Below are 14,416 nucleotides of genomic sequence, written 5' to 3' on the forward strand. Positions count from 1 at the left end.
CATTCATTCCTTATTTATTCATTATTGATGCAGTCTAGGTTTTTGTATCATCTGCGATACTACCAGTTTTCTTCTGTTTACTGGTCTGATGCAGCTCCATGAAATGGTAACAATTCCAGCTTAAAAGATTTTGATTTTTCTAAAGCACTGTATAGGCTGGATAGCTGCTTTCTAGTTTTAGAACCAAGAATGTCTATTATGCAGAGTGTAGGACCCTGAGCTGCCTGCAGGCAGGTCATATTTCCCTCCCCATTCATTCTCCCCAAAGTCACAGATTGCAATTTCAGACCGTTTTTTTTTTTTTTTTTTCTCTCCTCTAATCTGCTGTACTTCCTACCTCCCCCTGCCCCCTGCCTCACTTTGAACTGATGACTTTGCTTCAGTTTTCCCAGTGAAGCGGGAAGCATTCCCACCCACCCCCCACCCCCCGAACCACCACATGTCCCCACCTAGCAGCTCCCACCTGGCTCTGTTTATTGCCAAAGACTGACCATAGTCTCATGCAAGTCGAGCCCTTGCACCTGCACACTGATCCCATCCCCTCTCACAAAGGGATGCAGCTCTAGCAATTCCCTTTCTTGCCTCACCATTTTTGTCCTGCTAGATCATTTCAACAGCATAGTAACTTATGTTACTTCTCTCATCTTGAAAGCAAGACTCCCTTCTTCCTTCTGCCACCCATGCACTCCTCTGCCCCACTTTTCCATTGGAAACTCCCTGGAAAAGTTGTTTGCATTCGTGGTCTCCAATTCTTCTTCTGTCCTCTGTTAAAGGTACTGCAATTAGGCTTTGTCTTCAACCACTGCACCAAAACTACTTCTGATCGTCAAGATCCCAAGTGATCTCCGTGTTACTGAATTCCGTGGTCACTTCTCCGTCTCCCTCTTACATGGTCTGTCAGTAATATTGACCCAGCTGATTGCTTCTCCTCCTTGAAACTCTTTCTTAGCTTGGTATCCAGCAACCAGAAGCTCTCACTCTTCTTCCTCCCTCATTGACTGTTCCCTTTCAGTCTTTGTTGCTGGTTTTGCTGCTTCTCCCTGACCGTGTAAAGCTGCTGCGTTTCAGAGCTCAGCCCTTGGACCTCTTCCCTATGTGCATTCATTGCCCTAATTGAGCTCAAGATTTTAAATACCATTCATGTGCTGGTGAATCCCAGGCCAGATATCTTTCCTGAAATTCAGATTCGCTCATGTCCAGCTTTCCACCCAGCACCTCCACCTGGATGTTTGATAGGCATTTTGCCGTTCACATGCCAGATCTAAATCTGCGGGCATCCTCTCCACCGCCAGCCTTGCCCATTACCTGGTACTCTTCCACCAGGGTTCATGGCAAGCCCATCCTTTCAGCGGCTCAAGTCAAACCCCCAAGCCATCATGCTCTCTCTTCTCTCAGGTCCCCATGTCCCAGGGGCAGTGAGACCCTTTCTCGCTCCATCCGCTCCTGGCGCAGGCCACTCTCATTGCCTGAAGCAAGAACCTCCAGCTACACTGCTGTCTGTCCTTGCCCTTTTACAGTGTAGGCTGAACACAGTGTGTCCTGTTGTGTTGTGCAGCCTTCTGCTCTGAAGCCTCCAGTGGTTTCCCACCTCACCCAGAGGAAAGCCAAAGTCCTGGCTGCCAGGGCCCCGCCCACCTACTTGCCTCCCTCACCTTAAAGACCTCCTCTCCTGCAATGACTGTTCCCCCTGACTGTGCTCCAGGACTGTTTGCTGTGAACATGCCAAGGCTTTTGAATATTCTGTTCTCTCCTGGAACACTACCCTCCGCCCCCCTCGCTAGATGTTCATGCAACTTCTTCCTTACCTCTCTTCATATTTCGTTCACACGTCACCTTTGCAGTGAAGCTGTTTAGTACTGCAGCACCCATGCCCTGCATTCACTGCTCCCCTTTCTGGCTTTCTTTCTCTGTGGCACTTATCACCTTTTGACATTGCGTACATTTACTTACGCATTTTTATCCTGTGTCAACTCACACTTGCTTCATGTCATGAAGGCAAGGATTTCTTTCTTGCTCTGTTTCTTGTTGTTGTTTTGCTTCCTTTTATTTTACTGATGTTTCTTCAGCACCTAGCATAGTGCCTGGCACATAAGTTCTCAATGCAAATTTGCTGAATGAACAGAAAAGGGTGTTGTTTAATATTTTATGAGGTATGTCAGGATCCTGAGTAAAGCTTAATAGAAGTAGTCAAAATACATTTTTATTTATCTCAGTTTATCATTTATTTATATGACACCTATCATTTCTTGAGAGTAGTGATGACTTATTTGAGATAAATCTGAACCTAATTGCTAATTACGTGATTTGGTTATTTAATCAAATATGTACTTAATGGCTAGAATCTGAATTAAAGGGATGCAGATACCTTATGCAAACCATGTTTGGAAAGCCAAACTTATATTAACAAGTGAAATCATCAAACAATTGATTTAGAAGAACTACCAATAAATAGAACTGCTGGGAGAGGGGGGAACAAACCACTTTTTTGATCTATTATATTCCTTAGACTTGTTAAATACCTTTATTCCACATAATAGGCAACTTAATTATTTACTTTGGCATTTATTCTACTCAAATACCAACTAATTTAGTACCAGATGGTACCAGATGAAGTGTTTTCTTGTAATAAAATCAATTAAAAATTGACTTTTCAGAGACATTCACCAGGTATACTTTAGAAAATTCAGTTGTCATTTTTTCATGCTAAGTCGATTACAGAAACGAATGAAATGTTCCTTTTTCCTGTTAATTGCAAAAACAAATGAAATGCTCCTTTTTTAAAAAAAATGGATTAAACGTTGGTAGATGTCTGTTTTATTTGGCCAAGGAAGTAAAACTCAATTCAGTTCCATTTAAGAACCATTTATTAAATATACGTGTGTGTAAAAAACAAAATAGTGGGATATGAGAGACAAACATGACTATAAAACAGCGTAGAATGTGGTAAGAGCTATGAAAGTAGACGGGGACTTCCCTGGTGGTCAATTGGTTAAGACTCTGCACTCCCACTGCAGGGGGCACAGGGTTCCATCCTCGGTTGGGGTAAGATCCCGCCTGCTGCACAGCGTGGCAAAAAAAAAAAAAAAGATAAAAGTAGAAATATGAACTCTGGGGTTCCACATGAGGGGAGGAGGCACCATGGTATTTATTTTTTTCCTTTTTATCTTATATTGGAGTATAGTTGATCAACAGTGTTGTGATAGTTTCAGGTGTACAGCACAGTGATTCAGTTATACATATATCTATTCTTTTTCAAATTCTTTTCCCGTTTAGGTTGCTACATAATATCGAGCAGAGTTCCCTGTGCTATTCTGTAGGTTCTTTTTGGTTATCCATTGTAAATATAGTGGCGTATACATGTCGCCGTGGTGTTAAGTTTAAAGCAGAGATGTAGACGTGGAGCCACCTGTGTCTAAATTCCTGTGCTCCTGTTCATTACCTGTGTGGGGGCAAGTTGCTCACTCTAGATCTGTTTTTTGTTTGTTTTTGTTTGTTTGTAAATGAGGAGTGATAAGAGTATCAACCTCATGGATATTGTAGGGATTAATGAGATAACACATACATAATACAGAGAGACGATTCTGAGAGGTTGAGTGATGCCTAAACTCCGTAAGTCCTAAATGTAAGTGATGGCGGTGGAGATTGCATCTGTGTCACCGCTCGCCCGGAGAAGTTATTATGTGTCTGAGAACTCATTTCCAATAGGAGCAGCGCCACACGAAGCCGCAGTTCATTCAACAGACACGTATTAAGCATCCACCAAAGCCAGAACTCTCCTAGACCCTAGGGGACGACGGATAGGGAATGTTGCTGCCTACCTGGAGGTCACAGCTCCAAAGAGGGCTCAGAAAGGCCACTTCAGGCTGAGAAACAGCATGAGGAAAAATGAGAGTGGTAAGAGCACTGAAGTAGAAAATACCCACATGTCCATTAACTGCTGAATGAATAAACAGAATGGGATGTATCCATACAACCAAATATTGCTCAGTCATGGAAAGGAATGAGGTACTAATATGTGCTACAACATGGATGAACCTAAAAAAAAAGGTTCCATGAAAGAAGCCAGTTGCAAAATGCTACATATAGTATGATTCAGTTTTTATATAATGTCCAGAATAGGCAAATCCATAGAGACAGAAAGTGGATTATAGGTGCTCGGGAATGAGGAGATGGGGGCCTGGGGAGTGAATGGTAATGAGCCTGGGGGTTTCTTTTTAGATGATGAAAATGTTCTCAAATAGATCATGGTGATGGTTGCAGAACTCTGAATATACTAAAACCCATTGAATTCTATGCTTTAAATGAGTGAATTGCATGATTTGTGAATTTTGTTTCAGTAAAGCTGTTTAACAGAAAAGAACCACCAACCCCATACAGGTAGGGAACCCAGAGAAGTCTCGACGCGGCTGAGGAGCACGTGCGCAGAAGAAATGGCAGAGACAAGGTTGGGGGCTCAGGCAGGGTCAGTCTCGTGTGCCCTGTGAAGGAGCACGGTCTTGTCAGGGAGGGAGGCCGGTGAGCGCTGTGAGGGGTGCGGGCACCTTCAGAGACTGCACATGCCAGCACGGTCTTCATTTATCTCCACACGCGTGAGAACAGTGACGCCTGGCACGAGGGGAGCAGTGAAGACTGGAGGGAGAAAGCCTGTCACTAGACAGTGGCAGGCGCCCAGGCGAGAGAAAGTGGGAGCTGAACCAAGGAGTAGGAATGGAAACACCTGAGAGCCATGTAGGAGGGAAAAATGATTGAGGGGTTGCTGAAGAAGGGAGGAAAGGATGGCTCCCAGGATTCTAGCATGGATGAAGGGGTACGTGCGATTGCCAGCTGAGGTGAAGAGAAGCAGGCTTCACAGGAAAGGTGAAAAATGGTATTCTTCTGTTATGAACTGCATGTCTTCTATTATGAACTCCCCAAAATTCAGATCTTGGAATCCTAATCCCTGATATTGGTGCTGAAAGCTTGGTGAATTTGATGCCGAAAGCTCGGCCTCTGTGCCGAATCGAGTCTCAGAGACAGAGTTTTGGGTGAAGGAGCAAAGAATGGCTTTGTTGCCTTGCCAGGTACAGGGGGCCACAGGGGGCTCCTGCCCTCAAAAACAGTGTGTCCCCACCTGGGAGGATTTGGTGAGGCGTTTTATAGCCGTGGTTCAAGGGTGGGATGGCTGACAAGATTAGGGTGTGTGCAGGGCTCGCTCTCCTCTAATCTGGTCTCAGGTCATTTTCTGGATGAGCTGCTCTCCTTTCCTCTGGCCCAGGTGGTTTTCTGGCTGCTCCTTCCTTGATGAGCAACCCTTCGAACCTGCCCTTTGGAACTCAGAAAGGCCATGGAGGCTGGATTCTGTTCCCTACAAACAAGCAAATGGGGGCCAGGCAGAGTTCCGTGCCCAGGAGCCCCCCGCGTCCTGCTCGGTTTCCGTGTGGCGGTGTTAGGAGGTGGGGCCTTGGGGAGGCTCCGTAGGGTAGTGTGAGGTTGTGAGGGTGGAGACCCCCCCATGACGGGATGAGGGCCTTCATGAGAAGAGACAGGAGAGCCTGCTTCCTCCTGTGTCCTCCCCTCCCCCACATCCCCCATGTAAGGAACCCAGGAAGAAGGTCCTCGCCAGAACCCAGCCATGCTGGCATCCTGATCTCAGACTTCCAGCCTCCAGAACTGTGAGAAATAAGTGTCTGTTGTCTAAGCCACCCTGTCTATGGGAATTTGTTACAGCAGCCCAAACTGGCTAAAACGCTCCTTAAAAACATGTGACCTGAGCTGCGTTTCAGGGAAGTACAGAAGCCACATCTTGCTTGACGAGTGATTGAAGCAGGGTCCACACCTGTTTCACTTACTGTGTCTCGTTCACTATCTTCTTTCTAGAGCATTTTTTCTAACTCTACAGCGAGATACTTTTTTTTTTTCCAATAGAAAGCTGAATAGTGGTCAGGAAGACTTAAGGAATTATTGAGGTTCTAAATGCTTTCAAGTACTAGAGCACTGATTTTTTTTTTTTTTTTTTGTCTCGTTATTATTGGGAGAGGAGTACTTTTTTAAAAAAAGGAATCTTATACATCCTGTTAAAAAACAGGTAAAATTGGAGCCTGTCTACATCCAAAGTCCTGGAAGATGATTCTTCTTGTCACTGTCAGGATGAATGGATGAATGTGCTCTCTGGGCTGGATCCAGAGTGGATCCAGGTTCTGTGGGAACTGAAACTGATACAGTGTGGGGGGGGGGGGAGGGGGGGCGGGAAAAAAGAATGTGAAATTAAGACTGCACATTTAGGTACAGGGCCTTGAAAGGGCCACCATTAGCTTCATCTCAAGTTTTCCTCTAACCTTTTTTTTTTTTTTTTTAGTAAAGAAATTGTATTTATTTCTTTGGATTTGTTGTTTTAAATTTTATTTATTATTTTTTTGGGGGTACACCAAGTTCAATCATCTGTTTTTATACACATATCCCTGTATTCCCTCCCTCCCTCCACTCCCCCCCACCCTCCCCGCCCCAGTCCTCTAAGGCATCATCCATTCTCCAGTTGAACTCCCTTCGTTATACAGCAACTTCCCACTGGCTATCTGTTTTACAGTTGGTAGTATATATATGTCTATGCTACTCTCTCACTTCGTCTCAGCTTCCCCTTCTCCCCCCGACCCCCCAAACCTCGAGTTCTCCAGTTCATTCTCTGCATCTGTGTCCTTGTCCCTGAGTTCATCAGTACCATTTTTCCTCTAATCTCAATGATGGTGGTGGTGGAGATATGACTATCAACACGTTGAATACTTATATGCCTGGCACCCATTCCAGGCGGTTTTCATACAGTAATCCTCGTGACAGCCTAAGGCACACCGTACCAGAGGTACAGAGAGGTCATGCCCAAAGTGACACGGCTGGGACGTGGAGTTGCTCGGAGAGAAGAAGGGTAAGACTAGTACACTGGGCGCAGAGCCCTCCGTCGGCCCCAGCTTTCCCACCTGTTAATGGGAAACCTGGAATAGCTCACGGAGCCTCCCGTGGGAGCTCCTGACGTCACCTGTAGAACAGGAATATTGATGCCAGCTACGAGCCCCCGTTTTGTTCTTCTGAGGTCAGGAGATGGTGTGTTGAAGTGCTTTGTGAGCAGTAAGATGTTTGGAATTGTGTGCTACTAAAGCGTTTTTCATTCCAACTCCGCATTACCGGTGAGGCTAGAAAATATACTTAATTTTGCTGACTTTTATTTCACTTCCAGTGTTTCTCATTTATGTCTTGGATATGATTTTTTTTTTTTTTTTTTAGGTTACTTGTCTGCAAGACTTTTTTGGTGATGACGATGTTTTTATTGCATGTGGACCTGAAAAGTTCCGTTACGCCCAGGATGACTTTGTGCTGGATCACAGCGGTAAGGCAATCAACTGACCGTCTTTGTCACCCTGAAAGAGTGGCTTGGGATTCTCACTCGGTGCCTGTTAGGTGGTAGGGTGTGTTGAAGAAAGGTGGCATCGGTGGTCCTCTTTTTGAATTAATGAGAGTAGAAAATAAAAGGAAGGTGTTTAGCTAGCTGCAGAAAACAAAAAAGCCTAATTCAAATGAAGCAGTTTTTGTTATTTAGCAAGTTGGTTCCATCTCTTTTTACTGCATTGTTTTGCCTCTGAAATGGATTTCCTACCTTCCAGAATGGTGCCTGGCTGTGCCACCTTCAATGTATGGACAGTGTTGAACCTGAAACAGTTCATTATACATTTTCCGCGTCCATAAGGAGATACATAAAAGGATAGTAAGTTGTCAGTAGGGATTATCTTAGGTTTCTTTTTACCCCATTGCTCTCTTTGCAACTGTAAAAAAAGGACACAATAACGTGCATTGTTTATATATGCAGAGAAAATAAAGCAGTTGTATTTTCATTGATGGGATAATAAAATCCCTTTCTCTTAATTTTAGCCAAAAAAAAATGGAGTTTTAAACTATTTAGCAATAACCTCAGTGATTTCAGATGTTATTGATCCTGGGAATGTTGCTCTACGCTGTTGTCTGGAATTAATTTAAACCTATTACAGTATCAGCGATTATCTTAGCTGATAGTAAAGTCAGCTCCATCTTTAAAGTAGATAAAATCATACAGGCATGACATTTCCCAGAGAAGAGGGATGTTAGAGATTCAGTCCTACCCTTTAATTTCATGAATGAGAAGAGTTGACTTTTCAAAAATTAGACTGGTGGTAAACCCCTTCCAGTTGTAGTGATTTTGACAGGCCAGAATTAGGGAAGCACATTACCAAGTAAATATGGTGACCCATAGACCTTTTTTGTTTTTCCAAGCTCCTTATTGGAAAATAATTCCTTTACACTCTTGTACCCCCTTTTGAGGTACACCAGAGTGAATCAGCTGTATTTATACATATATCCCCATGTACCCTCCCTCCCACGACTCCCTCCCGCCCTCCCTGTCCTGGCCCTCTAAGGCATCACCCATCATCCAGTTGATCTCCCTTTGTTATACAGCAACCTCCCACTAGCTATCTATTTGACAGCTGGTAGTGTATATATGTCTGTGCTACTCTCTCACTTCGTCCCAGCTTCCCCTTCACCCCCCGCTCCCCCAACCCTGTGTCCTCCAATCCATTCTCTGCATCTGCATCCTTATTCTTGCCCTGTCACTGGGTTCATCAGTCCCATTTTTTTTTTTTTTTTGATTGCGTATATATGGGTTAGCATACAATATTTGTTTTCCTCTTTCTGGCTTACTTTACTCTGTATGACAGACTCTAGGTTTATCCACCTCATTACATATAGCTCCATTTCATTCCTTTTTATGGCTGAGTAATATTCCATTGTATATATATGCCACATCTTCTTTATCCATTCATCTGTTGATGGGCATTTCGGTTGCTTCCATGTCCTGGCTATTGTAAATAGTGCTGCAGTGAACATTATGGTCCATGTTTCTTTTTGGATTATGGTTTTCTCTGAGTATATGCCCAGTAGTGGGATTACTGGATCATATGGTAGCTCTATTTGTAGTTTTTGAAGGAACCTCCAAACTGTTTTCCATAGTGGCTGTACCAACTTACATTCCCACCAACAGTGCAGGAGAGTTCCCTTGTCTCCACACCCTCTCCAGCACTTATTGTTTCTAGATGTTTTGATGATGGCCATTCTGACTGGTGTGAGGTGATACCTCATGTGGCTACATTCTGTATTACACAGTTATACAAACTTGCTTGTGTAATTCTTTCCTGTTTACACTGTCAGTTACCTAGGGATGATTTATCTACTTTGTGCTTGGGGTTCATTTATATACTCTTGTTTTTCTCTTTTGTTTCTTTCCACTGCTGCTGAATTTCTTGGGGGTTTCTGTACTGTCTTATACTCACTCTGTTGCACTGGCCCTGCTTTCGGTTAAAAAGAATTGCTGGTATCATCTATGAGATAGACTCCCGTATTCTCATAGGTTGACTGAGAAAGGTGCATTAACATATCATCTGTATTTTATATCTTTTTTGACTGTAGCTTAATTTCATTTCATAATATTTCTTTGATGTCACTATTAGTCATTTTGAAAGTTGGGCCACTGAAACTCGGTAATATTATATTCCAGGTTGTAAAGTTAATTTGGGTGGCAACAACAACAGCAATAAAACATTTATTGGGCACTTACTGTATAGGTACTAGGCACTGTACTCTGCTCTACGTGTATGTTGTAAATGTACCTACGTTATTTGAATTGTTCATAGTTTTTTCTTGTTTTGGCTACCATTGAACTCCAATAATTAGAGGTGGGTGAAAGCTACTGATTTCTTCCCTCTTGATGCCTAATTACTTAACCTTCTGCAGACTGTGGATGATAATAGTGGCTTTTTCGTACGATTTTGTGAGGATTAAATGAGTTAATATGTGTAAAGCATTTGGAAGGGAACCCATTACACAATGTGTGCTGTTGCTGTTGTTGGTAATGTTATTAATATCACCACCATTAGGTCATAAAATGTTATGATAAAAACAAGTCTCAGACCTAATTCTGCCACGAGTGCATTTGTTAGGAGTGATGCCAAAAACTTGGCCTCTCTGTACTGGTGCCGAGTTGAACCTCAGAGACAGAGTTTTGGGTGAAGTAGAAAAGAATGGCTTTATTGCTCTGCCAGGCAGAGGAGGACACAGCAGGCTCGTGCCTCTCAAAGCTGTGTGTTCCCACCTGGGAGGATTTGGTGAGGAGTTTTGTAGCCATGGTTCAAGGGTGGGGTTGCTGGTGAGATTAGGGTGTGTGCATGGCCTGCCTGCCTTAACCTGGTCTCAGGTAGACTTCCCATGAACTTTTCTGGTTCCTTTAATCTGGCCCCAGGTGGTCTTCTGTGGAATGAAGAATGCTAACATCAGCCATTGGTTGGGGGTTTGGAACCAGGACCCTGCCCCAAGGCTGCACTGTTGTTTCTGAGCTGCTCCTGCCTTGTCTCTGCATCCCCTCCCTTCCCTGATCAGCAACTGTTTGAATCTCCGCTTTGAACTCCGGGAAGGTCATGGAGGCTGGAGTCTATTCCCTACAGGAAACAGAGAACACAGAAAGTCTTCTGCGCCCAGGAGTCCCCACAGGGTCCTGCTCAGGTTCAGGAAGCAAAGTTTTTTGTTTTTTGTTTTTAAATCAGTTATTTAACTTGTGTTGCAATCTTGATGTGTTCCAACTCTGTCCTTTTATATTTCTGACAACATCTTACATTCAAAATCCGTCCAAAATCCATTGAACGCAGCTAACCTTGTCTTAGTCAAGGAACAAAACCCTCCGTTAATGAGCTAGATGCAGGCCTGGCTCAGGTTCCTAAACCTAGGGGCTGGTTTTAAAGTTCTGGTTGTTGGCTCTCTAGGTGTACACTTTCTGCTCATAAAAGAGGGCAGTGCCTTTAGGAGGTTTCTGACTAACCCACACACCAGTCCTTTCAACAATGGAATACTTTCTGACATCCATAATGCTAATTAACTAAGCTGCTTTTGCTGCAGCCCCCTCTGAGTAAGGTTTTGATTAGAGTCTTTCAAATGCTAACTAGCCTCCCCTGGTGTGTATTTTCCTGATTAGTGTACTTCACTTGTTAATTTATTGCCCCTGGGGTCTAGATTAACACCAACCCACATTTTAATCTTTCTGCATAAATTGAAGTATTTTAATGTGAATTACAGACAATATGTTATCTAATTTAATCCTTAGAACAAGCCTATGAAGCAGATTTATTTTCATCCCAGTTTCATAGGGGAAAATACTGAGACTTAGACCTAACCGAGGTCCACCAGTTAGCAAAGTCACATCCGAGATTCATCACAAATCTGCGAGACTCCGAAATCCAGGTTCTTAATTATTCAAATTAGAAGTGATTATTTTAGCTGTGTAATTAGTTCTGGTAATCTGTATGCTAATTTATTTGGCAATTTGTGGAAAGACCAAAGTTATTGTTTAAAGCTGGTTTCCTCATTTTCGATGCTTTGGGCAGATGGAAGGTAAGACAGTAAGGGGTTCATAAATTAGAGTCCTGTACCCTTTCAAACTAAGGTTATCAGACTGGGAGAGAACTCTTTGTTGTAGCCTTTGCCTCTCAAGGCTACTGACCAAAATAATAAGTTGCAGGTGTGTAGATTAGACTGGGTATGTGTGAATCAAGTTAGGACGTCAGGATTTTATGTATTTAAGGACTCCATCTGGAACAATGAGGTGAGTCACAAGGCGTGAAGCCTAATTTAAGATAACCTCAGGTGTACTTTGGGGACGATGGCTTTGTGTCAGTATATTACAGTTGTTTAATAGGAAAGGTGGTCAGGTAATGGTTCTAGGCAGTAAACTACTGTAACATGTGGTCTTCCTTTGGTTAGAATTAAAATCTGATCTACTTAAAGCGCTTTCCTTTCTTTCTAGAATGCCGTGTCTTGAAGTCATCTTATTCTCGCTCCTCAGCTGTTAAGCAGTCTGGATCCAAGAGCCCTGGGCCTTCTCGACGCAGCAAATCACCAGCTTCAGGTAGTTAACGGGAAAGGAAATGGATAGTCACAAAGGGGGCAGGTCGTGCTTGCGTTTTCTTTAGCATGAGTTAGTCGTCTTTCGCATCCTCGTATGCAGCCAGGTTCCAGAATAACACATAGATGACGTGATTGTCAAATCCAGAAATTTAAGTGTATTTGTCAAAGTTATATTAAGTGTCCTAAGAAACTTGTTTTTGTTCCGACACGTTTTCTCAAGAACAATTTTATCTAGGTTCTTCTGGTATTTACATAGAAGTGTTTCACATTTTGGCCACTGTGTGCTGCATTTTTAATTGTGTGCTGTAAGATTGTGGATATTTTCTTCTCTTACTGGTTTAAAACCTAAACATACACACCTAACAGAAAAGTATTTACCTGATAAGTTTCCACAGGCTTTTCTGTCATCAAGCAGTTTAATAGGAGCAATGATTATTGTTGGAAAGTAATACTGCTTATTTCAGAGTCTGACTTACCTCTCAGTTTCTTTCAGATCCTAACCCTATAGATTTATCATAATTTTGACAGCTTTTGACATGTTTAAAAAATTAAAACATCCCCCATATCTTGATATATTGATTCTGTAAGGCTTGCTTTTAGTAGTGATAAATAATTTTCCTGATACCATTTCCCATTAAGGAAAGGATTGTGAAAAACCATGACTTTACATGTGGTAAATCTAGAACATGTGAAAGTAGTATCGATAAAAACTGTCGGAAGCATCAACCTTTTTATGAAATACTGAGTTTGGGAGTTTTCTGCTTCTCCACTGCTTCTTCTTCAGCACCTACCCCACTCCCTCTAGGTCGGGTTGTTTTGCCCTTCTTTTAGTGCACACTTCAGACCTGCTGAATAACCGCTCTCCTTACTGTCTCCTCCTTTGTTGATACTGAGTGTGTACAGTAAAGAGGGGTGGCCGCTACTCCAGTGCCTACTCTACAGCCAAATCCCCAGGTGAGCCATGATTATTATGGCTTTGTTGCTCTGCTGGGTTTTCGTTTTTTTGTCTTTCGCCACCTTTCTGTTTCCTTTTGCTCCATTTCCATGAGTGTATCTGGCTTGTATATGGACATCTGTGCAGTACCAAGCGCTTCACAATGCTTCCGCCTCCCCTGTTTGTTAGAGAGCCTGTCATCTTCAGAAGGTTGCCAGGCGCCTGTCTGTGTGTAGTCCCGGTGCACAGTGCACAGGATGGAGGCGGCACTGCGCTTCAAGGGGTCTTCTAGTTAATTTTGGAAAATAGTGTGTTACTGAAAAAGGCTAAGGCTTGTTGGTAATGTGAAAATGGCCATAGAAGCAATTATGCTCTCCTCTCCTCCCTCCCCACACTCGGGTTAACAGGTCCAACATTTTCTCTCTAAAAATATCAGCAATAGGAATATTTTTAAGTGAAAGCATCTCTCTGATGTTAAGCTTATTTCAAATCATATTGTGCTTTCTGTAAAGTATCTCACATGCTGGGAAAGCTAATATAACATGAAATTTGCGTAAATACACTTAACTGAGTTTCCCACATGGTAAATTAGACTTTTGTCAGGTTCTTAGCTTTTGTTTTAGTGATAGGTTTACAGGTACTTATCTTGTGAGTAACATAAATAAAAGTGGGGAGAGTGTGGTTCAAGGATCAGGTATTAAAGACTAATCTAATTTTGTCTTCCTGACATCTAAAGAGGGAAATGAACATACTGAACTAAAGACATGTTTCGTAGCTGTACTTGTCTTGCAGACCAACTGCTTTATAACATAGTTTAATAAATGTATAAATCTTTTGAACTAAAATTTGGAATGATTAGAAATTGAAGAAAATCTTAGCATTCCAGTACCCCGGGTTTTCAACTGAGGCATATTTGGGTTAGAGTTAATAAAGTTTATCTTAACGTGTAAGTAAAAGTTGTGAAGTGTAAACCACATTTCAGAGAGCACATGGCTTCTTTATAAGAAATTAACTCAAAAGCCTGTTTAGCACGCACTGGAGAGAGAGTTTTGTACTATTAAATGCCACAGTACCCAGAAGTATAACTCGCTTTTACGGACTGCTTTAGCTGTAGTATGCCTGTTACCATTTAGAACATTCCATGGGACTCACGGGAATTTCAAACAAAAGCAAGTAATTTTGTAAATGTCATATTGTACTTTTTCAATCTAGGGACAATCTAGGGAGTGCTCCCATCAACGAAGTTTTCTGGTTGACTAAATTCCTCAGCAAAACTCTAAATTTATCTAAAGAGTTAAATGATGTGTAATAAGCACAAAGAAATTAATCTAGATAATACAAGTGGGTAAAGAGTTACCACAATTGGAGTCTTAAACATTCTCCCTTTAGGTTTCTAGCTTGTGAATCTGTCATAGTCCACCAGGATAAAAAGTGTTCAGAGCAAACAAACCAGGAAGCCCCCAGGTTTGTTTCTTACCTGAGAGTTAGGGGAAGCGTGGATAAGAGCCTTATTTTGGGAGAGAAAATGCAGGGTGT

The 14,416-nt window shown here is 42.5% G+C and overlaps 1 protein-coding gene across 6 annotated transcripts in view; it reads left to right on the forward strand.

Annotated features, from left to right (window-relative positions):
• Positions 1-14,416, forward strand: part of DCLK2 (doublecortin like kinase 2) — a 155,723-nt gene that overhangs the window by 87,863 nt on the left and 53,444 nt on the right. For 3 of the 6 annotated variants that reach the window (XR_009052831.1, XM_057729382.1, XM_057729383.1), the window contains exons 3-5: positions 7,252-7,354; positions 11,846-11,947; positions 12,841-12,900. Coding sequence is in view for 4 of the 6 variants with exons in the window: in XM_057729382.1 (XP_057585365.1) it covers positions 7,252-7,354; positions 11,846-11,947; positions 12,841-12,900 (265 nt within the window). In the remaining 2 variants the exon portion in view is untranslated. The remainder of the gene's footprint in view (positions 1-7,251; positions 7,355-11,845; positions 11,948-12,840; positions 12,901-14,416) is intronic. The other 3 variants (XR_009052832.1, XM_057729384.1, XM_057729385.1) reach the window with 1 other exon arrangement.

The sequence above is a fragment of the Hippopotamus amphibius genome, chromosome 3 (genome assembly GCF_030028045.1).
Source record: "Hippopotamus amphibius kiboko isolate mHipAmp2 chromosome 3, mHipAmp2.hap2, whole genome shotgun sequence".
In the NCBI taxonomy this organism is placed as follows: domain Eukaryota; kingdom Metazoa; phylum Chordata; class Mammalia; order Artiodactyla; family Hippopotamidae; genus Hippopotamus; species Hippopotamus amphibius.